This window comes from Misgurnus anguillicaudatus, unplaced genomic scaffold (genome assembly GCF_027580225.2).
Source record: "Misgurnus anguillicaudatus unplaced genomic scaffold, ASM2758022v2 HiC_scaffold_26, whole genome shotgun sequence".
NCBI lineage: Eukaryota > Metazoa > Chordata > Actinopteri > Cypriniformes > Cobitidae > Misgurnus > Misgurnus anguillicaudatus.
In genome coordinates this window covers 1,816,775-1,844,551 of record NW_027395276.1, presented here as the reverse complement: position 1 = coordinate 1,844,551, position 27,777 = coordinate 1,816,775, and the positions used below count along the sequence as shown (strand labels likewise).

The following is a 27,777-nucleotide window of genomic DNA, read 5'->3' as shown; positions in this document are numbered from 1 at the left end:
GACTACTTGTCTGCTTATTCATTAAAAATAGCATCATGCATAGTCTATCACATAAAGGTTGAATCTTTTCAAAGTTACAGTCAATATTCCATTTAAATTTGCAATATCATTTTTACACCATATGCTTTCACATTTACATACAATAAGGGCAGGTAACCTAGTCTTATTTATTATTATTATATGTATTTATTTATTGAATTAATCAGATGATTTCGTAATACAACAAGGTCATATTAAACATTAGTAAATGCATTAATGGCCTTGTTGTCACTTTCAGATATTTACATCATGGTTTATGGTAAGCCACAGGAACTTGTATAAATGTATAAAAGTATAATATGACCTTAACATTATAACATTTACAGTAGGTTTTAGTCTTCACTCATCCACTATGCTTGTAAATCATTTAAGGGCATATATGCAAGTGAAAGAGTTGCAATGCAAAGCCCTGCTTCACTGTACTGTTGTACATTTGTATTTAAAGACATAATTTGACATCATCCAATTCCACAAAGTAGTAATACAATTCAAAACTGTGGCTTACCATAAACCATGATGTAAATATCTGAAAGTGACAACAAGGCCCTTTTATGGAGGAAGGAGTGGTGTGCTGCTTTGCCAGTGAAAGCTTACTATCTGTGCACCCCTCTTTATTTGTGTCCACCGCAACATGTGGGTTGTGAACTAATCTAAATGATCGATAACACTTTACAACAAGGTTGTATTTGTTTAGATTAGTTAATGCATTAGCTAACATGAACTATCAAATAACAATACTTCTACAGCATTTATGAATCTTAGTTCATGTTAATTTCAGCATTTACTAATAAATTTATAAAATCAAGTGTTGTAACTGTTAACATTAGTTAATGCATGAACTAAATAATTGTATTGACATTAACTAACATTAACAAAAATTTAAACTTGCTGAAAAGCTTTATTTTTAATGTTAATGCATTTACTAATGTTTAATATGACCTTGTTGTATTACGAAATCATCTGATTAATTCAATAAATAAATACATATAATAATAATAAATAAGACTAGGTTACCTGCCCTTATTGTATGTAAATGTGAAAGCATATGGTGTAAAAATGATATTGCAAATTTAAATGGAATATTGACTGTAACTTTGAAAAGATTCAACCTTTATGTGATAGACTATGCATGATGCTATTTTTAATGAATAAGCAGACAAGTAGTCTAAAACCAACCATGTGACTTACCACAGTAGAGGATATACAATGTGCTTTGACATTAGTGAAGCATTCGCTTCAACTACATTTTTGTAGAAGATAAATGTAATTTAATAGTCACATACTCAGGTGTACAAGTGTTGTACTCCACTGTCCTACAAGTGTATTTATTGGTTTCTATTAACCCAAATTTAGCAAAATATGCATCTAACATAAAAGAAATCTATATAAAATGTTATAATAAGAAGATATAAAATAATATCATGAATATTTCAAGAACACAAGACTTTAATGGTATAATAAGATACAATAATAAATATTATAAATTTATTTTAAGAACACAACACTTTACAGTTCACACAAACGTTTAATGGTATTTTAAAAAACCAATCAAAAAAATCAATATTTACATTAGTCTATCCCCACTAGTAGATTCACAAGACAGGGTTTTTTGTGTAAACAAAACCCACGAATAACTCTTTTGTCTCATATATTTCCTGCTCTTCTCTAAAATATAAAAGGGAAGGGAGTCGACACTTCTTCTTCATTCCTTTCACCCTCATAAAACATGGTGTTTATAAACAAGTCCAACATTGTTATAGCCAACAGGGCATCATCCTTTAGATCTTTTGCAGCTCATCTTCCCAGCAAGTGGTCTCCTTTAGCCACTCACAGGTCAGCTGAATGTTTCTCATCACCGCTGAGTCCTGTGTGCTATATAAGAATTCCAATAATAATATAATTAAAAATGATGTACTGCTCATAAACAAATTCATGAAAGAGGAAAGGTTAATACACACATTAACAAGTTAAACAAGTCAATCAGTACATAAACATTCCTGCTACATACATCTTCCTCTGGTGTCTGGATGATCTCCATGACATCTGACTCAGGTGGAGTGAATTTCATGTTATCTGCATATGTTACTTTCTGGGTGAGTAGTTGTGGGACTTGACTGTACGAAGAGACAAACATTAGAATGTTTTTAGGCATGCATTGCTTTATTTATATATATTGTCTGCATACTGGAAATGCACAGAATGGAGGTTTTATCATAAGTATAGTTATTAATATCATACTTTGTCAGAGGAAATGTCTAAATTAACTGAGCACCACCACTTCATGATTATTGGTGTGTCAGACTGGCAAAAGATAGCAATCGAAAATCTTAATCGTTCTTTTTTTATGTTTACTCACAGTCATAACATAGAATGTATACAAAAAACAAAACAATATTAACAAATGCTGTGTTTAGTACACAGACACAGGTGTACAGCAAATAAAAGACCACTTACCATCAACATAAATACCCCACAATCAATTCCTCCTAGCTGTAGAGGGGCACCCTGTTAATTATAGACAATACAATTAGACTATATACAATTAATACAGTATATAGCTGTCACAAGTTAAGTCTTTCTGTTTGTTTACAGTTTTGTTAAAAATGTGTACTTGGTTTACTTAACTGACCCTCAGTGGGTTATTTGTGACAACTGTGTACTTTGTTCTGTCTTAATACTCCACTAAAGATATTTAAACAAGTTTACAAGCAGCAAGAAGTTAAAAAGCTGTACCTCAAAATCAGTACAGACATGTTCCAATGTCGAGGGGAAGTAAAGGTGGGGATGCTGATGCTGGGGATGCTGATGCTGGGTGCTGCAGCCAATGGAAGGTTGTCCAGAGGCTGGATTTTTACACATTTAAAAATGTTGATGTACGGTAACAGCAGTGAAAGTGTGGGATCGTCTGGACTTGAGAACACGCTTGATGATGATAAAATCTAAAACATAGAAAGAATAAATTAGCATCATTGTCTTGTTTACATGTTTTGTACAGTGCATTGCATATATTGCAAGGGGTTATCCTTGAAATAAAGAAAGAAATAAAACAGCTTTTGTGATGAATCACCTTGCTCAAGAGCACAACATAAAGAGTATTTATATACATGTTTTTAACTTGTCATAATGCTACGTAGAAAAACTATTATAACAACTGAAATAAAGTAGTTTAAATTCAGACATCCCAAAGGTTTCACAACACAAGAAAATATTAAATGAACAGTATGTTTTTAGTTTTAAATGCAAGAAAGAAATTACTATGACATGCACAAACAGAAAGGTTCAACAAACATGATGTTTATCACACACAGTATAATTAAAATATTTAATTCACACACACATACCTTTTTGTTGAACTGCATGATTTTAGAGCTCGTGTAAATGTTTATTTACAGTAGGCACCGTGATATAGACAGCAGAAGATCCTGTCCTCGCAAAAGTATTGTCTGGTGCACCTGTGCAGGTTCAACAAATATTTGAATACAAAAAATAAAAACTACAATAAAAACACTACGTACCACTTGTGGTGGACGGGAGAATGTTAGCACATTAGCTATCTAGTGTTTAACGCGAAACTCAACATACTCCCGAAAATCACGTCGAGACAGCGATAATTGTAAGATTAAGATTTAATATACATGTTAAAGCTCAGTTTATCTTTAAATTACCGTTTTCTTCCCGTGCAATACTCCGGAGTACTTGATACAGGCTGTACAGGAAGTTTAAACAAACTCTATCTGCGCCTGCGCACTTGATGCTGCCACGCCCACTAGATCCAGCGAGGGTGCCACGCCTCGCTAGAGCTCCAGCTCCGCCCATTTGGCTATGCAGCGGGCACCACTTGCAATAAACGAAAAACAAATTGACTGAAGATCAAAGACACTCTTCATTTTTGTTCAAAAAGGAATAACGATAAAATGATCGCCAAAAAACGAAAAACGGGACGTTTTTAATTGGTTTTTCGTTTTTTTATTCTGACACCAAAAACGGTTATTTGGTTTTTCGTTTTGAAACAAAAAACAGAAATGCGGTATTTTCGTTTTTTAATTACAAACGAATTACGGATTATCCAGAGATCCCCTGACCCCTGAGAAGCTTTTTAAACAGCATTGAGGGAGTTTCTATGTATTGTGGCTTTTGGCTGATTTTTGTTGATTGTTAAGCCAATCCATTACAAATATTTTTTATTAAAGACATTTTATGTCTTTATTTATTACCCAACCATTCATTTCATTTAGAAATAAATATTCAGATTAAACATTGTTTACTGCATTTTAGTATAGTTTAGAAGAGTAGTGTGAAACAGATAAATAATTTAGCTACACATTTTACAGATGTACACATTCAAACATCACTTTTTCATATGTGGTCTTCAGCTCAGCATAATTTTGTGTGGATGCAACATATAATAGAAAATCCAAAAAATAAATAGAAATCCAGAAGAACAATTACACAATATCAAGGTTAGGCATTGCATTTAAGATATGTCTTCTTGGGTGCCTTGGTTCATTACCCGGGGCATTACTAAGGGGGTAAAAAAAATTGGGCCCTCAAAAAAATTGGGTGTGGTACTAGAGGGTCCAACCTCATATTGTATCATAGAGCCCACGATTGCAAGTGGCAATCAAACCAACCCACTAATTCACCAAATCACTAATTAAGGGTTAAGTTAAACTTGACAGTCAGATCAGAGCAATATTTAGATTAGAGTTTTTTTTTCAATGGCTCGATTTCCACCATTGATATATATGGATTTCCACCAAGTCTACCAATTCGTCTCAATAAACAGTCGATTTCCATTAAAATTTCCAACATGAGTAGCCAAATTGAACAAAATACCCACTTTTAAAATCATTTAAAAAAAGTGTCATGTAATTCGCATAAACAAGGTAAAACGAGTTGCTGAAACATTTCTTTTCTCATCTACAAGCTTTACTCACCGCTTTCAGTGACGTCACCTCGCACGTACGCAACAGAGCTCCACGCAGTACGCACATTCTAGATGACGTCGCCGGGAAGACAAACACACAACACCAGTGAACGGGGGAACTTGTACTGCTTTTACCGACAATTTCAGTGTACCGTTTATTTTGAAAGTTGATCATGTCGGTGAATTATGCCGCCGGTCTCTCCCCCTATGCGGACAAAGGCGTCTGTGGTCTCCCTGAGGTAATGTTGACGTTTATTGTCGTTAGCAGGATAGCTAGCTTCATTTATTGAACATTAGCTTCATTGAAACACACTTCAAATCTTATTGGTTTTAACGCTACTCGTATTCTGTTAAAAAGTAGCTTTGCATCACTATAGAAAAGACGTCTGTTTTAGTTTGTGCAAACACGGATAATGCAAACGAAAATGCTGAAAAAGAGACAATTCATCATCAGTTACAGTGTTTCCCACAGGATTTTGAGGAGACTGTGGTGGTGATGACGTCACCCGCTAATTAGCATATATGTGACGTCAACATGTCGTGTTTGCATTTGATCTAGTGTTGGCACCTGAAATATGTTTCATTTCTACTCTTTGATCTGTATCTGTATTTGATTTGTATTATATATCAAATTATATTTTAAGCCAAATTAAGCTGTTTTAAATAGTGAAATAAAAATGTAAATGGGAACCATGAAAATTCTATTTGTGGGGGCCAGTGTTGATTCTGTGGTGGGCCACCACAAATAAATCAATGTATGGAAAACACTGAGTTACTAACATAGATGAATACTAAGTACATCCCTCCTGAAAAAAACAGCATTGGACCAGCAAGGGAATTATGCTGGTCTATGCTGGTTTGATGCTGGTTTAGATGGTGATCACCAGCATACCAGCACCTAAACACAACATATGCTGGTCTTGCTGGTATGACCAGCACAGGATGCTGGTGCTAATGCTGGTTTGGTGCTGGTGCTAATGCTGGTGCTGGTTTAGCTGGTGTTCACTAGCAAACCAGCACCAAAACACAACATATGCTGGTCTTGCTGGTATGCTGTTTTTTCAGCAGGGTACGAGAGGTTGTGTAATGATTTGGTTTTAGCATGGTTATGGGAAAACAACTGTTCCATACAAATATCACAACAGTCCCGCCAAGTTGTAGGTATGTGACAAAAAAAATATAAATACTAGAAAATTCATATATAATTATAACCATATGATAGATAATAAAAAGAACTTTAACATGGTTTTTAAATTATTAAAATCGGATAATTATTAAGAAAGTTATGGAATTTTTAACTCGAAAATTAGGGGGCATTTTTGTACCCAATTAAAACGATAAAACTATGAAAAACTGTGACCTCTTCCGCTTGACCAAACACTTTAAAATATCATAACTTTCTCATTTCTTGGTCTATTTGCATAATTCAAACACCACATCGTATGTAAATAAAAGCCCAACAAGATTAAGATGACATCTTTTTAAAAGATATATAAATAAATGTTATTATTTTTGATTAACCACTAATTAATGAAACCGAGATCATCAATCCACGCATATCTTTCCATATAAAATCAAAGCCCTCTCAAGTAAAAGTTATATTTTTATATATTAAAGAAACATTTCATTGTTTCTTTAATATTTCTTAATTGACTAATAATGCTGGCGAGCAATTTAAATGGTCAGATATTATTAATACATTAATTGATGATTATGTTATTTATCATTAATAAATCAATAAATGCATGCATGTTGCATGCATGTATTTATTTATATGTTTGACAAAATTATGCCAATAATGTAATCTAGAGATTCTTATCCTTCGTTCTGTATGATTACATTGAAAAATAATGCACGGATTGATGAAAACGGAGAAGTTTTGGAAGCCAATGACTGAATGGGCGATTCTGCTTTTGACAACAACGTCACTCGCGGATCTTAAAAAAGCACATGCGAATGTTACAATCAATCCCAAACTTCATCTAATTCAAGTTACATGTATATTCTATCAAAAGTATTTGGTTTGAAACAAAATATACTCGCCTTCATAGAGGATTTCAATGCCAAACACGAGAGAAATTTTGCTTCGCTTATAACTTTCTTCTTACGACAGCTATCTTGGAAATTCGAACGTGAGAATCAACGTGAGGAAGTAATTTATGTCACTAGTATATGGGCTTTAGAGGTATTCACAAAGCAAAGATATAACAGATTTCCTAAGTCACCAACGCGTCTGACGCTGAATACCTGCTGGGAACACAGTCGTGGGAACAAAGCGCTCGTGCTTATTACGTCATTTTGTCACATACCTACAAGTTGGTTAGTTGCAGCACAGGTGATTTCTGGTTGCTAAGCAATATGCAAGGGATAATGTACAGCCAGCTTCGCCAAAAGTGATATTTGTACAATATCGGCTTGTGATTCCCCCTCGTGTTAAAATAAACCATTAACATATGAGGGGAGTTGTACAAATGGAGAACACTAAACTTGGTTCAAGTAGTTATTTGACAAAATTATAATCCCACAAGGACATAAGGTACTACAGTCAGTGTATCAGAAAATCTGGGTTTTATTAAAACAGAACATCAACTTCATTATTAAATGCACCTTTAATAATGTTTTTGTATGAATTGTGAAGATGTCACTTCTGTATTTTATTAGCTCATCTCTACAAATTTAAACCTGGCAATGCATGCAAATAAACAGTGGAGTGAAACATTAAAGGGTACATTTAAGAAGCCTTTTTTTAAAGTAGGTATTAAGACAAAATTTTAAAAATTTAAAAAAACTTCAAAGCTCAAAACTTATCACATGACTAGACATTTCCATTTACAAAGATACCTGGATTGTAAAAATCTGTTGAGGATTGAGAAAGTTATGATATGTTTAATATTAGAAATCAGAGGAAAAAGTTATATATTGTTGTCAATGGAAGGTGTGTGACCAAATATGCTGCATATTCACATGTTTTTGCTTGTTACTTTCTCATTTTATCAGAAATTTGCATGAAATTTTAACATAATATAATATTAAAATTTCCACAATTTATTTAAATACAATCTCCTCCATATATTTATATTACTATGTTTCAGTGCCAAGATAAAAGATATATATTTTGGTCCACCAACCTTTCATTAGTGTCCAGAGCTTAGTGGGGGCACACCTACCGGGTAAAAGTGACACACATTTTTAAACAGTTGCTGTGAACTAAAAACACCTCAGGGATGAAAGCTCAAAATATCAAATGCTTCCAGTGGTCGGACTTGACGTATTTATTGTTGTATTTAGTGAAAACACACCATGCAACGAGAATTGGATATTGCATGAGACGCATTGTAAAAGTCCAGCGATGTCAGCATTGCTATTTGAAGCTTTGGTGCCCCCAGTTTACGTATGTGAATTTATTATAGCATGTAAAAATTACCACTTTGTAGGTGTGAGCAAATAATAATAATATCCCCTTCTGACTTCACAAGGGGAGCTAAGTTTCAATGACCTTTTTTCTCAAATGCTGCTTAGTTTGCGCAGTGCAACATGAAGTCAAATACACACATGGTCTGTGAATCTGACATACGAAAGTCCCTGCTGAAAAACAATAGAAACTAATGAAATTTAATGGAAATTATATTGGATTTAATGAAAACTATAATAGTCTCTGTGAGTCTTTACTGGTAATGTGTTATCAACAGATCACTTCACCTTTTGGTGCATAATGTTGTTATAAATGCCATTAGAATTTTTATTGTTTTTATCAGCAGTGCTGTGTGTTTATATTTGCAGACGTTTGACAGCCCGGAGGAGTTGAAAACTAAAGCCGAGACTCTGGCCCAGTGGATCAGGGAGTCTCAGTATATGGTTGTGCATTCGGGAGCTGGAATCAGCACTTCAGCAGGGATCCCAGACTTCAGGTACCACACACCTCGCAACGATTAATAAATGCCTCATTTGAATTGTTCTGAATTTAGGGTCTCTCTTAACTCATTTTGTCTTTTAACTAAAATATCTAGGGATAAAGTATGGGCAGCATTAATTTAGTTTTAACGGTAATATTGGTAATAACTTTACTGCACACCACAATCTTTATAGAAATGGTAATAAATCTACAGAAGCAGTTCATCTATAGTATGGTAGAGGGCGTTATTTCTTAAAATATAAATCAGTCTGACTACAGAAGCGCAATAAGCTCTTGCTTTATAGAGACAGAGCGCAGCGCGTCATAACCTGAAAACCATGCCCACCGGGGGGGAAAGCAATCCAACCGTCTCCATTGACTTTGTATTGCGGGAGTACGCCTCCTTGTCATTTCTGGCTTATAACAAAAAACTGAATAATGCCTAAAAGCTGCTGTGTGACAATATGTACAGCTAACAAGCCAAAGAACCCAGAAATAAGTTTTTATAAGCTGTCAAGCCGTAAAACCCAGCCTTTAAGGAGAATAAAGTGGATCGCCGACTACGTTTCCCCCTATTGGACGCAGTTTTACTAATAGGAGTACTATGAAAAGTTGCCTGTTTCCATTTCTGTGTCTTTAAACGCTCGTTTTTTGAAGTCGAAAGCTTATAAAAACGTTTTTTTTTTTTTTTTTGGTTGTTAGATGTACATCTTGTCACACAGCAGCTTTTAGGTATTAATCTGTTTTTAAGTTTAATCTGTAAATAAGTTTTTATAAGCTTTCGACCCCAAAAAAACGAGCGTTTAAAGACACAAAAATTGATACAGGCAACTTTTCATAGTACTTCTATTAGTAGAACTGCGTCCACTAGGGGGAAACGTAGTCGGCGATCCACTTTATTCTCCTTAAAGGCTGGGTTTTACGGCTCGACAGCTTATAAAAACTTATTTCTGGGTTCTTTGGCTTGTTAGCTGTACATATTGTCACACAGCAGCTTTTAGGTATTATTCAGTTTTTTGTTTTAAGCCAGAAATGACAAGGAGGCGGCTTCTCGCAATACAAAGTCAATGGAGACGGTTGGATTGCGTTCCCCCCGGTGGGCGTGGTTTTCAAATTTGCATAACTGCGCTCTGTCTCTATAAACACCCTTATTTATTTGGGATAATTAATACCCCAGAGAATGCTATCTATCTATCTATCTATCTATCTATCTATCTATCTATCTATCTATCTATCTATCTATCTATCTATCTAGAAATTATATGTTCATGTACACTAATTTTATTAGAGTTAAGTTTATATACATAAATATAAATACACACTGGCCAGTAAGGAAAATACAATCTCTAAATATCTTTTTGATGGCCACCACTGTATCTACAAAGACATCATTATGCTCTATAAACCATAGAATAGAGCCGTCATGGAGATTTTGGACATTTTTCTTACTGGATGCCTTAAAGTCTGGACTGTAAACTGCAGAGAGCTGTCACTAGAGGGAGGAATAGAGTTTTCATAGCAAAAAAGGACACTTCTGCTTGGCTATTAAGAATAAAGTATAACAGTAGCATTTCTCACATGACCTCACCAAATTGCATGTTTAGTTTTGTGAGTTTTTATTTCCTATACTTGTGTGTATTGTGTTTAAAATCATTGTTGATTTTAGGCTACATCCTGGTTATTGATGCCACTGAAAATCAAAGTTCAAATGAAGCACATTAAATTGTGGCATACTGCACATTTTGTAGGCAAATGTAGTTTGACGTGTAAACCTATGGTTAAAAAAACTACTGTTGAATCTCAGCCTCACACCACATTATTGATTGGTTCTGAATTATGTGAAAATAAATCATGCCTTCAGGCTGTTGCTGTAGTCTCAAGTCCCCATGTATTTGCTTTTATGTATTTTTCATGTTTTTAATCACGTCATGAGTAGGCGCATCTGAATTCAGGCTGATTTTTTGATGATCAGGTTGCCGCGTTTCAATGCATAATTTATGTTTTAGCAAATTTGTGCTCATGCTTGTGCAAACCACACAAATAGATCAGGCGCTCGAACCCCTGGGAAAACACACATACAGATTCAAAAATTGTATAGCTTGGGCTGTAAGTTGCTTTGGATTAAAGCACCTGCCAAATGCATAAATGTAAATCATATTAGCAAATATTTGCACTATACGTATATATTTTTTGACTTTTTAAGTCTAATAAAAAGAATATGATAATTTAACATGTTTTAAAGCAAGTTCATTTACTTTAAAATTCTGTTAACTGTGCTATTGTCTTTAGTTATCGTAATTGTTCAGAGTTCACATCACAACTATAACAATAAAGATACAAGTAACGATACATTGACTACGCCAATAGATAAGGTGATCGACCAATATGGGTTTTTTTATGGTTGATGCCGATACTAAGAAAGCTATATGGCCGATTGGCTGATAAAACGCAAATGTAATCACAGTAAATAAGAGGCACATAGAAAATTTGTGAAACTACATAAACATTTGATATGCATAACATTTATCAATACCCTTTTAAAGTACATATTTACATAATTCTTAATTTACATAATAAGACCTAAACAATGTGGATCTGACATCTCACGGTACTGTTTGAATAATTGTTTTAAACCAGTGTGTTGTTGTGTGTGACACAACATAATGTAATGTTAAAAAGTGAATAATGATTGGTCATTTTACTGTCTGTCAGACTTTGGCTTTACATTGAGTGACACTGAGTGTCCTTTCATTACAAACAACAAATGTAAGTAATAGAGAAATTTACTGGCCCATTAAAATGATTTATCGTCCAATGAATGCTGAAAAAAATCCAGATATCGGCCGATATATCGGTCTCTGCGATATACTGGCATATCACTAGCAATGATGCAAACAGTTGCAAAAGTTTTTATTAAAGAAAATTTACAATATTAGTTAGGGCCATAAAAAATAAAATATATGCGTGAGTAGTTCAGGGTTCCTACGGGGTTTGGAAAAGTATGGAAATAATAAATACAAGTATGGAAAAATATTTACGTTTCCAGACTTTTGTCCCTATTTCGTTTTATAAATATAAAATTAAGAATTTCTAAATGCATATAATAAATATATGAAGAGTTTGGTTCCAAAACGCGATAAACGCCATTTTTGAAAAAAATGAGTTACTGCCAAAATCAGTATTATATCAGGTCAGTAGTTAAAAGTAAATAATTAATTTTACGCAAAATCCAATACCCGCCGTGATATTCTGTCATCTTTTCTCCCTTTTTTCCCAAAATGCGACAAACGCCATTTCTCCTTTTTTACAGAACGCAATAAATCCATTTCTGATATTACAGCGGACCAGTCACGCAATGTAAACAAACATGGCGGCGCGCTGAGTACACGGAGTCCTAATTTTCCTCATCTACTTTGTACTTCGTGATCAACAAACAAAACAAAATAATACTTTAATAGCATTGCCAAACCTGTGATGGTTTTCTGTGACGGGAAAGAAACGTAAGCCATCAACAGCTAATAATTTCCGCGAGAGGCACTCGGTTGCTTGTTCTCCAGACAGCATCAAGCTTCTCATGCTAAAACATTGTGTTCTTAATATAACAAAGTAAGTGTTTTGGTTAATGCCATTAATGTTTATTTTTTAATCATTGGATACCACTAGTCAACTAAATAAATATAAAATGGTAAAGATGAATGCACATTTATACATTGATTTAATAGATTTATAGCATTTTGAAATAAAAAACTGTCATGGATTTATTGCATTTTGTGGAAAAAATAATTAGTTTTTATAATAAATCTTTGAAAATCAAGTTATGGATTTGAATTGTTATGTTTTTATAACCTAAAGATGCTATGTGAAAGTTTGTAACAGAAAATAGTGGTTTTCATCTTGTCACTTTCTTGGTATAGAAAACACGTTTTTACCGAAATTTGTCAAAATGGATTTATTGCGTTTTGGAACCAAACTCTTCATATATTATATGTACAATCGCTTTTTCATGGCGATTGGATCAGTCTTCCAGCACTGCCAAAAAATCGTTTTTACACCTGATCTTGTTAGTTTAGAATGACATGAGGGTAAGTAAATGATGATAGAAATGAAATTTTTGGGTAAATTTAATAACCCTTTAAAAAATTGTGACTGATTTAGCATAAGGTCACAAAAAGAATTTCTAAATATTTTATCTATAATAAGTAGGGATGCACCGATTTTTTTGGGCCCGATACTGATTTAAACAGACAACTACTGGCCGATACCAATATTAAACACTTGTATACAATACTACCTCCTCTTGATATTTCTGCAGAACACTCATTGCAAATGGCGTTTTTTTTTTGGTCTTTATCCGAGATTTTGAAGAAAGCCCAGACTGCAGACATTTTCCCGAAATATTCTAGACCGCATGGATCACGTGAATGAGTAATCTCGCGTGATTAACTATGTGATTTATTATTTTTTCCCTCATCGCACGTCTGACAAACTATAAATTGTACAACTTATTTTGTTTTGGGAAGTATTTAATTATTTTGATAATTATTGTTAAAAATGCTGGATTATGCAACAGGCATGCAACTCATTGCCTTTATGCGGTTAATTAATAAACAGTCGGTATCGGCCTTTCTCGTGCTGTTGCCGATATGTAGATGGTTTAAAAAATGGTTTAAAATAAATATCGGCGGCCAATACATCGGTGATCACTAATAATAAGCCTATTGTTTAAACAGTTTTTTCAAGTTTGTAAAGTTTAGTACCTAACAGCCAATTATGCATTGTCATTTGACTTTAGCTCTATTTTCAAATTTTCTGGTTAATTGTACATGAACATCCCTTCTGTGTCTGTATTAACAAATTTAACATGATACCCTACATAGAGGTTTTGACTCAGGGTGTAATATTAGGCTACTTGTCGGTGTTGATAGCATTGTGGGTAAGTGCGTTGCCATGTAGCGCGTTTATGCTTCGGGAGACCCGAGTTAAATCGTGGCTCTTGGACTTTTTACCATCCCGCCCCTCTCTAACTTCCTGTCTAGCTACTTTCCGATCCTAATAAAAGGCAAAAACATAAATACTAAATGTTTAGAATGTAACATACTTGTTAGCAGTTGAATTTTAAAACAATTTATCAGAACAAGTTAAATATGGTTGGAAAAATCTGTAGGGAAGTCTGGAAATTTGAGTCTTAAAAATATGGAATTTTGAAATGAAACTTGTGTAGGAACCCTGGTAGTGCAACACATGAGCAAATTAACATGCATCATTATAACTAGCTATTATTTGCAATAAGAAAAAAACTTTTTTAGACGTGGACAATTATTTATGATAATTTAGCATGTTTTATATGTTTTATCAAGTGTATACACTGTTGGGATCAAGTTCAAAGTGTTTTTCCAATTCATGAACAAAAACTTATTGACAGTTTAAAGTGCCCTTGTATTTGAAATGACAGACGACACTGTGAAGAGATATTGATATTTAAAATGTGTGAATGTGTTAAAGTGTGAACGGCCCTCAACAGGTGGTTAATTTAAAAAAATGTGCACACTCGACAAACCCAACACACTTGTTCATTTTAAATCCAACAGACAACTTTGAATGTTGCTGTTTGTCAGTGTTTTTTTGGGTTTGTTGGAATTAAACTAGATTAACCTTTCTAGATTCTCAGATGGTGTATATCGTTTGTGTTTTGGGGTGTGTGCGACGTGTATTTCATCACTGACCTAATTTATATTTGGTTTACTTTTATATTTGTGCTTGATCTACCAATTTGGGATGTTTTATAAACTACCGAGATAATTTGTTTGATTTTACATGGTGTCATTTTATTGGTTCAACACTCTGCATGCTGTTGGGTGATGCTGACATTTGAAGCTATTATATATTTATGTTTTTCATTTTTCTTCCTTCTGGTCTTTGATTGTTTTGGGATGTTCGCCTCTCTGTCATTGCGTTGACTTATGTGTTGTGTTATTATAGGTGAAGTATTTGATTCTGAGGGCACCTGCACATTTTTCTCCTGTGTTCTTTAAATGAAAATTTAATAGGAACGCCTGTCTACCACTTTATGATTGACAGACTCGTTTTCAGAGTGCTGCTTTTATAGGTGTAAATAGACAGCTGTCATGTTTTACTGCGTGTCATTCAGGAGCAGACGTAAGGCTTAAAGAGACGATGGGGCATAGAAATGGACACTGACACTGCTTTAGCAAACAGTGGACATTATTTTAAAGGAATATTACACTTTTAAAAAATCTGATTCTTTAAAAATCTCATCCAGGATGTGTATGTCTTTGTTCTCAACTGGACAAAGAAAGATATAAACATCTTGAATGACATGGAGGGGAGGGAGTAAATTATCAGATTTTTTAATGAAAATTGGGTATTCCTTTAAACTGCTTTTTTATTAAATATTCAGCAACTATATTCCACTTTCCTTTCACACAGCTCTTTCTTAATACTGCCTTGTTTGAGACAAGGATGCTATGCAGTATTTCAGAAACATAGCTACGATAGGAGGACTTAACTGTAGCCTCGGCCTGCAGACTGATCGCTGGCCGCCTGATGCGTATTGCACACAGAAAGTCAAATTGCTAACTTTCTAAAATGAAAAAATTCAATCTGTTTGGCCGGTTTTGTGCAATTTCTGAGAGTCAAGGAGCACTGGTTTTCATCAGTTCACTTTAAAATGACAATTCTCTGGGCCAAAGTTTGCGAATCTTATTCAAGAGTTTCATTAAAAAGTTTTGTATTGACATTTAGTAGCATGTAAACAGGATATCTTTGAGTGCCTTTGCAGAAGGATTCTGCTTTGGAGGCTTTTTTGTTGGAACAAGCAACTACCGTAAACAAAACCTCGAAGTTCATGAGAAATGCCGACAGCACATGGTGTCTAAAAGGGTTGCCGATGCATTTTTTCTAAAAATATATTTATTTATTTATTTGTTTATTTGAAGAAAAGAAAAAGGGGAACAATACATATTAATGAACATTTTCACAATGTAAATATGTCAGATTGTAGCCTTAGGCTAATTTCCATCTGCAGACCCCTTGGCAGATTGATGTTACATGCCAGTTAATAAATACATATAAAACACTATACAGTCCATATACAAAAAGACAAGGACAAAAACAGTGATCACATCATATTAAAACAAACAATAACAACAAACATACAAATATATAAACTGAAATAACAGACCCTCTGCTTTCAAACAAAAATAAACAAACAAACAAAACTAATTATAAACTCTTAAAAAATTGGGTATTTTTCTTCAAAAATACAACAAGTTTAGCAAAAAGTTGAAATAATTTCATTTTTGTCAATGAATTTTGTTTTTTATAAATGTTATTTTTTTATAAATTGAGCCATCTAGTGGAGAATAACGGTATTACAGATAACCATAAAAACTCAACAGGAACACGTTTTTTTTCATGCAAATGTTGTCTCTTAATTGACGAGATAATTCGTCAATGGCGGAAAAAGAGTTAAATATGTGACACTGAATTTTTTTTTGATGGGGCCAGTAAAAATTTTGGCAGGGCAAGTGAAAACATTGCTCCCAACTGGGGCAGTATAAAAATTATCTTGCCCATGTTGGCAGCCACAGTGTTATAACTGTTTTTACCTTGTTTTTACCATGTTAGAAACAAGTTGGTATAGGATTAACTTGAGGCAATAGTTTGTGGCACATGTTTACAAAATAAAATCACTTTAGCTTAAAAAGCATATACATGAGAGCCGGCTTTAACGTGACAGCATATGTTCTCTTTAGTGGAGGAAATGTTTATTGTAGTACGTATGCCCATGTTTTGGATGTTTGTGTCATGAATAAACACAAAGTGTGGTTAAAAAAGTCAATTTAAAAGTTGAGAATTTGCAACGTCAGCGGTTTCTTCTCCATGTTATTGTTTACACGATCATTGCGGCTGGGTGTTGTGATCTTTCGGTAGTGTAACTGTCAGATGATATGGGTTTGGCGAATTACAAATCAGGGAACGATATGCAATGGGAGCGAATGTGGGCTCACATGCATTTGTTTACACAAGACTCTGTTTAGGTCGGTCTGCAGATTGCTTTTGAAGAGTAACCCTGTTTTTCCCCATGCTGTATGTTTTTTTGTTTTTTTGCAAAGGTCTACATTACATTGTGATCAAAGCATTGAAATCACATCCTCGCATTGGTTAAAATCAACCTGAAATGGTCATGAACCTTGTTAAACTCCATCAGAAAGACAGTATTAAAGTATTCTTTTATTGTACTTCAAAGTCTTTCACTTTCAGAAAAAAAAATATAGACTCCTTTAATGAAAAGAAAACAGGCTTTGTTCGAGCACATACCTGAGATGTGTTTGTGTTTGTCAGAGGTCCTAACGGAGTGTGGACAATGGAGGAGAGAGGAGAGACGCCTCACTTCAACACCACATTTGAGGACGCACGTCCAAGTCTGACTCACCTTGCCCTGCTGCAGCTCCAGAGAGCAGGATACCTCAAATATCTCATCAGTCAGAATGTGGATGGCCTTCACGTGCGCTCCGGGTTCCCCAGGTAATCACTCAGACATCACATGTTCGTGAATTAATTGAGTAGAAGGCTTTCTCAAGCTCCAATTTTACTATGCTTTGATCGGCTGGCTTTGTGCATTGTCCTGGAGTCAGGGTGTACAGGATTTAATCAGTCAAGTGACTACAAAGGTTTGGTGACACTTTCTATTTGTGGGGGCCAGTGTTGATTCTGTGGTGGGCCACCACAAATAAATCAATGTATGGGAAACACTGTAATACTACTTGCGTCTTTAGAACAGATGGAAATCTAGTATTAAAATAAACTTTGTTGCAAATAACTCAAAACTTATTTGAAGTTTTTTTATACAATTTTGGTGTCGATTGTAAAAATGTATATAAAACCATACTTAAAGGAACAGTATGTAGGATTGTGGCCAAAACTGGTATTGCAATCACAAAACTTGTGGCTAAAACTGGTACTGCAATAACACAACTGGTGGCCAATACACAAAATGACAACATAAACATCAGTTGAGGGCTGCAACTCCACTTTTTAAATGACAATATCCTGGCCGGACCACTGTTGTCAGTGATATAAGTATTTGAAATGAAAATCATTTCTTAATGTATAGTGACATATCAGGGCCATTTCATGATTAATTTATATCAATTTCTTACATACTGTTCCTTGAACATTTTTTGGGGAGTTTTTAAAGAGCCAATGTTTCATTGCTAAAAGTATATTATTTTGTGTATTTAGTGTAAAGGTCTGTTCACATTATAACGATAACTATACCGTTTACAATAACGATAAATATTAGCGTCCACATCGTAACAATAACTTTATGCTAATTCGCTCATGCACGCGGCACTCGCACAAAGAACTTGCCTTTAATGGCATTAACTAATATTGGATATTTCTTGTAATTAAAAACTTTTGCAGTTGTTTATCGTTATAGTTGTGGTGTGAACTCCACTATTCTCTTTAATATAAAACGATTTTAAAAAATTTAAGTTATAGTTATCGTTATAATGTGAACACCCCTTTATGCAATGTGTTTTTGCGTAGTTTATGGTTCAAGAAACTGATAATTTTTAGGGATGCACCAAATGTTCGGCAACCGAAATTATTCGGCTGACAATAGCAAAAACTAATTTTCAGTGTTTGGCCAAACAAGCGAAAAAATACTAAATTTTACCGATCAAAAATTAGGGATGCACCGATATGGAAATGTTGGCAGATACCGATAACCGATAACTCTTTATATTTGGGGGCCGATAACATATATATATATATATGAAGAGTTTGGTTCCAAAACGCAATAAATCCATTTTGACAAATTTTGGTAAAAACGTGTTTTCTATACCAAGAAAGTGACAAGATGAAAACAACTTTTTTCTGTTACAAACTTTCACACAGGATCTTTAGGTTATAAAAACATAAAAAATTCAAATCCATAAGTTGATTTTCAAAGATTTATTATAAAAACTGATTATTTTTTCCACAAAATGCAATAAATAAGTTTTTATTCAAAATGCTATAAATCTATTGAATCAATAGCCTATATAAATGTGCATTCATCTTTGCCATGTTATATTCGTTTAGTTGACTAGTTGTACACACTAATTAAAAATATAAACATTAATGTTATTAATCAAAACACTTACTTTGTCATATTAAGAACCCTGTCATTGCGGTTACTTGACGTCTTCGCTTAACGTCTTTCACAGCGATCAGCTGTAAAATGTTTTTGGTCCTGCTCGATTTTCGTTGACTTTGAGTAAAATTATGGAAAGTTTTTCATAAGATCCTAGGGCTGGGCGATTTGACCTAAAATCAAAACCTCGGTTAATCTAACATTTTACATCGGTTACGATTAATAAACGATTATTTTTTGCCTCAGAGTTCACTGACAAGGTTGGAAAGTTTAGGGCACACCTTAAATCAGCCTGCAATGCAATTATTCACATTTTTCCCAAAATAACTGCATTACTGAAAAATATTAAATAGACTTAACTCTATGCAGATGTTGCATGTCATTATGTACAATTGATGAAACGTTCAGAATGGGAAGTTATGAATCAAAGAATCATACAACCCCCATGACTAATTATAGACATAAAATACATACATAATAAGTTGTATCCAGATAGCATATTGTAATGAGATGAGTAGGGCAAAATACATACTTGGACTGTATCCTTTACACGTTTCTTGTATTCAATCCATTTTTTCTTAACTGGGCACTGATGTCTAAGCCATTTATTCTCATCTGTAATGCTTTTGGTGTTAATGTAGACTAGAAGTTCTCCCGTTCTCTCTCTCCGTCATCTCTGAAGTGTCTAATTAAACTCACGCGGGTGCGTCTTTTCGCGGTTTTGAGTGAGTGAGATGTGATGACATTACCCGGGCTGCTTAGAGACCCATCGGTAGATTAAACTGAGCGCGTGTGCGGTAAAAACTCGATCGCGCATTCCGTATTTTTGTCACAGGTGCCTGCACATTCGCGAGTACTTCTTAAAAAAAAGTACTGTGCTTCTTTTGGGCACTAGATGATCCTGCTGCTCAGTTAAACAGTGTTTGAGTTCTCCTCCATGTTTCGCTGTGCCACTGACAGGACGGGGCGGAGTTACGCAACATCACACGCAGCAGTTTGTTTTTAAAGGGAAAGTATTAACAGGATTAAAAACCGAAATAACCGACATGATAAAATAATGTCGGTTAGAGGTTCTGAATTTCGGTTTCGGTTATTTTTCGATTAATCGCCCAGCCCTATAAGATCCTCTGGGGTCAATGTGTTAGCATGAGAAGCTTGATGCTGTCGGGAGAACAAGCAACCGGCTCCCGAGTGCCTTTCAGGGAAATTATTAGATGTTGATGGCTTACGTTAAAGGAGCAGTGGCGTTTATCGCATTTTGGGAAAAAAGGGAGAAAATATGACAGAATAACACGGCGGATATTGGATTTTGCGTAAAATTAAGAATTTACTTTTAACTACTGACCTGATATAATGCTGATTTTGGCAGTAACTCATTTTTTTCAAAAATGGCGTTTATCGCGTTTTGGAACCAAACTCTTCATGTATAGGCCGATAAATATTCATATTATTTTCACAATGAAAAACTCCCAGACCGCAGACTGCTTGTCTTTGCGCTAGACTAGCATATTCTTCTTAAGCCCGCAAACCCTTGTCATCTTCGTGCTATGTCACAGGAAGCACCAATCAAAACTCCACATGGCCAGCAATGAGCAAGTGAAGTGGTTCAACAAACCAAAATAATCCATCATTTATCGGCTTTCATTTATCGGCCTAATTTTGCTATCAGACCGATAACCGATAATATTAAAAATAAGCAGTTTCCGGCCGATAACGATATGTCGGCCGATATATCGTGCATCCCTAACAAAAATATTAATAAAAAGCTTTTTGTTAGACCGCTTTTTCCTCTGTCATGCTCTGTCAATCTTGCCGCTGTCTCACTCCGTGCTTGACCGTGCATGCAGGCATATACATATTGTATATGTATATGCATGCATGTATCAGGGAGCTACACTGCGACCAAAATGGTCGCATATGCGACCTTTTGAACTGCCGTTGCGACCCTAATTTTTAATGGGTCGCAAATGTGCTACCTAATGTTTTAGACAATATGCTATGATTTACTATGAGCATTTATTAAAACAGAAATGTGGATTTTAAGAATACGTTTTATAACGTGCTCTGAGCCATCAACACGTTGGCTTCATTTTGCGTGAAAGCACGTCGTGTCTCTCCCCATCAGTGTGCGTTTGCGTGCTCAGCTGTTTCTCAATGAATTATTAGGTGCGACGCGACGCCAGCGCAGTGTCTTCCATGTTTCTGAACTTGAGCAGAGGTCTTTCTTCACTGAGGACGCGGGACCCGTATGGTTCCGGGTTTATATTTTAAATGGTCTGTCGGGTCCGGTTAGGTCCTAGTTTAATTACTTTGGGTCCCAAGTCTGATTAATGTTGTTTTTATAACCCGAGTCGATCGGAAAACGGCCATGAGCGCTACCGCGCTAAAGCTCGAGTGCATTTTCAGCGTGCCTTCGGTTTCTATGGCGATGGTTCTTGTTACGACCACGCGCTGCATTTGCTTTCTCACATTTTTTTAATGATCTTATTATTAATAAACCGTATCTTTTCTAAAACCATATCCATATTAAGTTTGGACAGAGATTGTAGCAAAAAGCAGTGCTAATGTCAAGCCCATTGCACTAAACGAGCAAAGCAATGTAAAGTCTGTCACCGGGACAGCAAGTAGACTTTTAAATCTGAAATAATAAGTGGATTAAGCTTTTTAAATCGGCAAGAGAGAAATAGAAAGATAGAGCAGAAGCAGTAAAAGTGCCTATCTAATAGAAATTATTACCATTATAACATCAGTCATAACATCAGTCACATTTATAATCTATAGACCTGCACTGTCTATTAATATACTATACATTGTATTATATTGAGTTTGATAAAAGGGGCCTAATTGCTTCATATATCAGTGCAAAAACAGTAAGTGTTTTCGTGGTGCTTTGACAAACATTGTCAGCTTTGTTAATGGCAAAGAAAGTTTGGGGTGGTTAGATTGATGAAATATAATGTGAAATTAATATTAATTTTCAATGAATCAAAGTATTGTGTTGTGTCACACATTATTAGTTCTACGTCACATGTATAGTAGACCATTATTTGTCAGTGGGTAATGATTGCCCTTTTCACCGGCTACCACCACCAAGTAAATTTCAGATCTGTGGGAAACACTGCAACATTTAAGAAAACAAGGCGGCATGTGGTTTAAAAGATGGCAAGTAAAATAAAAAGCATATCTGTATGCAATACAGTTTAATTATTGTTCATTATTTTCCAGAGCGCCTTAATATAACTTGAAAAAAATATGTGCGACCAAATCATATTTTGCGCCAGTAACTGAAAAAGTTGGTAGCGCAAGTGCCACCAGTGGAAAAGGTTAGTGTAGTTCCCTGTGTATATTTTTAAGAAAAAATATATATATTTATACATAAACAGTGTTTTAGCCTCTTAAACCCTGAGGACCCAGTCCCGGGTACAAAATTTCGTATTTTGACTCAAATAAAATATTCTTTTAATCTGTAATGGTCCATCATGGATCCCAGTAACACATATGAGATACTGTTTGAAAGTTTAGACTCTCTACTTTCTCCAGATATGCATCACTTTGAGAAATCTTTTACTATAAGAAAGTTATTTACACTTAATTTACTTCTTTTTTTGGGTGTTTACTGTCTGCTGCTGGTAACAACCAGAACTGTCTGCAGTCTGCTAGAGCACACAGAACCAGAGTTATACACTATCAGAGGCAGTATTTACAACATAAAAAAGAAAATTTGGTGTTTCATCATATGAAAAACAACATAAATAACAATATTTTTCACAAATAGCAGCTTTTTATGTAACTTCAAAGTGTTTTCTTTAAAATGATATAAAGCAATTGCATTTATTCCACTGTATGTGCTTATGGGAGCACTTCAAATGTTTTTAGGCAGAAATTGTATACAAAAAGGGTATTATTCCTCCCATCAGTTGGAGTAAAATAACTTTTGCATAGATTATGATAGAGAAAAAAATCTTTTTTCCTCTGTAAGCTGGCAATTGCTGGAATCAAACAAAACTGTCTGCAGGGAGCTGAGGCACTCAGGGCCAGAGTTAAACACTTTTAAATAAAAACTTTAGAAAAAAACATCAAAAAGCGCCTATTTATTTTTGTGTTTATTAGAGGACTGACATCACATACAACCATGTTTAGCACTTTCAACAGTGTTTTATGTAATTTCAAAGGGTTTCCTGTAAAATGATACCAAACATTTGTATGTAAACCTCTGCATGTGGGTATGGGAAGCTTTTGAAATTGGGTAGGCCAAATCCAGGCGAAAATCCCCAAAATAGCTTCAGGGTGGAAGAAGTTAAGTGGGCCGGTACGCGCCGGTACTCAGTACCGCCACTTCCAAATATAACACTCTCACTCTCCACAGCGCTTGCGTGCACGCACTAAGATGATAGAGGTATGTATCAACTCTTCTTAGTTAAGGTAATAACATAGTTTAATATGGAAAAAGGATAAACAATTCCTTTAAATCACTGTACATAAATATACAGATGTATATACACATGTAAACATTTCTTAAAGGAACAGTATGTAGGATTGTGGCCAAAACTGGTATTGCAATCACAAAACTTGTGGCTAAAACCGGTACTGCAATCTCACAACTGCAGACCTGCCAACCTTTACGCATTTTGCGTAACAGATACGCATTTAGACACCAAACTACGCTGCTACGATTTGTCACTTCAAAATACGCGAAAAGCCTTTGATGACTTTGATTTAAACTGTATGTGCATTTGCGCACTAGGCAACTCATCTATGAGTGTCTATGAGTCTACCGCATTGGGCAGCAACCTGTTGGGAAAAGACGACGTCGACCAATCATAGCGCTAGTTTTAAACTCTTCAAAGCAGAGAGCGGGGAGCCGTCGCGACTCGCAATGAATAACGAAAATAACGAAATTGTTCTTCATCTCGGTCCATCTTCATACTGTGACTTGTTTTACAAGGGAGGATGGTTCTAAACACCGGTTTTAAAGGTAAATGGGCAGGGTATGGGAATTGTGAATTGCATCCATTGTAATAAGCCTGCCAACCAGGGGCGTCTAGACCCCTTTTACTGTTGCACGTGCCCTAGTGTAAATCTGTTGTACCCAGTGTCCTATGTTGTGCCTCAAGTTTAAGTTTTTAGTTTATTTGCCAGTATATTCATTGTTAATCGCGGCAAAACTGAGCTATATGAACCGTAATTCACGGTTGTAAACGCGGTGCCGTCCCACAAGACAAACTGGCGCGAGCACGCAGAAATCGATGTCCGCGAGCGGAGCGTCTGTGTTTACTTTTTGTAGCACTCAGCCGCCGCTCACTCAGAAGAGCATGTGAGGCACGCGAGAAAACATGACAAAACAAAAGTACGTTTCTAAATATCAATCTTATTCTTACTCGATTGTTACTGGCTCCTGTCAATGTACATCCGATTTTTTTGTGCAGAGCAGGGAAATAGAAGCAGGAAGCATATGATGAGGGAGGTCAAACGAACTATATGCTCAGCCAGTCAAAACCAAGTATAGAGGTTTGCATTATTGCTGAGAAAAACAATGTTTGTGTACTGTTCTGTATTGTCAGATATGAAATTACTGTTTAGTTCACTAGATCTACTTTGGGACACTACATAAACAGTTGGCATTACTGCTGAAAAAAAACAGTATTCCAGCAAGACCAGCATATTTTGTGTTTTGTTGCTGGTTTGCTGGTGACCATCACAGGGTTTCCGCGGGGTTGTAAAAGGTAGTAAAAGGTAGTAAATTAAATTATGCCAAATTAAGGCCAGTAAAAAGTAGTAAAAAGTAGTAAACGTCATCTGACGAGGTAGTAAATTTTCGATTGCCTTTTGTAATGTTATGATGCCTGGAAATTAGTTCAAATCACCCGCATATCTGGGCAAATAATCAAAGATCTTTCGTCTCTGGGATGTGATCAAAGCCTGGAGTGGAGCCAAATCACGTTCCCCTCTCCGCTGTAAGCGTTCTGTAATCACTACGGACCGGATCCACTCCGGGTTTTCTGACTGTATCACACTTTTATTTGAGGTAAAAGTTTATTTCAGCTAGCATGGTCAAACTTATAATGCAGGAAGGCTCCGATGTTTTAAAGATCGATAAAGGTGTAAAAGGCTTAGCGAAATGATGAAGATTGGCAAGCTTTCAGTTCGTGGGCTAAGAAAACCAAACAGTTAGTATGACTAACGTAAGGGGTCCTGTATTTTGGGGGTAAATGATTTCTCACGTTACTGATCATCCGCGGCACGCTTTTTAATGCTATGCTGATATAGCCAGTGGCTGGTACAACGGGTTTGTTTAACTCGTGGGTAAACTTCATGTGGCGCCACAACAACCAAAAGGCAGATGACATCCAAATCCCTTGAGAGCGATTGACGAGGAATCATAAGAGGAGACTGCTTCCGAAATGCTCTCGCGCGACTTTGATGTCATCCACCTGTCGGTTCTTGCAGTTGCATTTGCGTGTGGTTACAAAAACGTAACATTTGTACATATATTTAAGCACAGCAGTTTAAAAACAAGTGATTTTAAGCCATTCAAATACAAACAACAGTGCGTCCGCTGTTTCTGTGTCAGAGGAGCACGCTAGCCGCGCATTCGTTTCTCATTGAGCTTGTGTTGTACGTATTTTTGCCGCTTAATTGGCCTTAAATAACACATATGCCTCAAAAATCCAGTCTTTGCAAATATCCTCATATAAACACGACCATTTAGGTCTTAAGAGAAAGTTTGACTCGAGTTACTGGTTCAGGGTTTATATTCATACACATAACGTTACTGTATTAGAGCTGTGACTGTAAGCTGTTGTGTGAACAGAACAGACCCTGGATTATTTGTTTATGTGTACTGAATAATATGATATGAAAAAGTTGTATTTGTTCACATTAGTAAATGCATTATATAACATAAACAAACAATGAAAAATATAGAGTATATAATCATTAATTAATTTTTGTTTATGTCATTACAGTAATTGACGGTGGTTCATGGTGCATTCACTAATGTTAACAGTTTCAACTTTGATAAAAAAATTATTTGTAAATGCTAAAATAAATACATTTACAATTAATAAATAATTAATAAAAGATTCATTAAAGGTGGTGATATTCATGTTTTCTTTTTATACAGTATAGTGAGTTATTTAGCTGTTTCGCCTTAATCTGAAATGCCCTGCAAACTACAGCTAGCTATATGCCACATGAGACTTCAATATGGAATTTATGGCAAAAAAATCTCCTCTTAAAATGCTATTGGTCTCGCCTACATAAAGTGTTAGGTAAAGGAATATGACTTGGCCTGAAAAATATTTCAGTCAAAAGAATTTTTTTCACTTTAATTCTTTTTTGTATGTTATATATGTCAAAATCTGTGTAAATAATAGAAAGGTCGCTGATTAACACTTGCAATTCAGTGTCGTGATGGTTTTAAAAAATATTCTGAAGGTAGTAAAAAAGGTAGTAAAAAGTAGTAAATTTAACTCAAGGATTTCTGTATAAACCCTGCCATCAGCATAGACCAGCTTAATTCTCATGATGGTTTGGTGCTGGTTTAGCTGGTGGTCATCAGCATACCAGCACCACCAAGACCAGCATATGTTGTGTTTTGGTGCTGTATGCTGGTGACCACCAGCTAAACCAGCATGAGAATTATGCTGGTTTATGCTGTTTTTTCAGCAGGTTTAAACACTATGCAGATAATATACACAAAAGGATCATCCACATATGTTTTTTATTGTATTAGCAGCTAAGTAATGTTATTGTAAATTTTTGTAAAAGACTCATTATCATCAGTACTGTAGAATGCAAATCAGCTAACATGCCATTTATGCATTAAAACATATTAATTCTATTCATGTTAGGTATGTTAAAGAAAAAGTAGTGCATGCTGTGCCCCATTAGAGGTTCATGTCAACATGCCTGCTGGAATATAAAGCAAGGATATAGCACGCTATTTGTGGATTGTTATTTATAATGTCCCATGTATTTAAGACATATGCCATAGTCGTTTTTGTTAAATAGGCATATTTTGGGGGATTGCCTTTTCATTAAAAGAGTTCTTCATAGCCTACTTGTATGTTGAAAGACTAGAAATTGTGGTGAGTGGGAACTATGTGCTTAGTAATAAGTTGTAGTAATAAGTGATAAGTGAGCATGTGAACTCAATCACTACTGATCAGCAAATGTTCCTGACCTCGCGCCGCGCCCCCGGGATAAGTTGCTACTCAAAAAATTTTTCCAAGGTTGGCAGGTCTGCAACTGGTGGCCAATACACAAAATGACAACATAAACATCAGTTGAGGGCTGCAACTCCACTTTTTAAATGACAATATCCTGGCCGGATCACTGTTGTCAGTGATATAAGTATTTGAAATGAAAATGATTTCTTAATGTCTAGTGAGTGACATATCAGGGCCATTTTATGATTAATTGATATAAATTTCTTACATACTGTTCCTTTAAATCTATACATGCGTGTGTGTATACAAACTTATCATACACTTCGACTCGGCGCAGTAACACCCTCCCTCTCCCATTATGAGAGTGAGAAGGGGAGCGGACTTTTCAGGCGAGTCGAAGTACTCCCAAAAGTGCTTTTACGCCATAAAATATAGTTCCTCTTTTAAATCCGCTTAGAAAAGCGCTACGTTTTATTTTGTACCACCAAACTTGCTCGTATAACTACTCGTCTTAAATAGGAAAAACGTATATGTGTTTGGTCACTTCTAACTTTATCTCTAAATGGTACCATTGAATGAATGGGGT

The 27,777-nt window shown here is 35.3% G+C and overlaps 1 protein-coding gene across 1 annotated transcript in view; it reads left to right on the top strand.

Annotated features, from left to right (window-relative positions):
* Positions 1–5,016: 5,016 nt before the first annotated feature.
* Positions 5,017–27,777, top strand: part of LOC129443157 (NAD-dependent protein deacylase sirtuin-6) — a 42,072-nt gene continuing 19,311 nt past the window's right edge. The window contains exons 1-3 of the mRNA XM_055203589.2: positions 5,017–5,205; positions 8,747–8,874; positions 17,223–17,405. Coding sequence (XP_055059564.2) covers positions 5,140–5,205; positions 8,747–8,874; positions 17,223–17,405 — 377 coding nt within the window. The 5' untranslated portion in view covers positions 5,017–5,139. The remainder of the gene's footprint in view (positions 5,206–8,746; positions 8,875–17,222; positions 17,406–27,777) is intronic.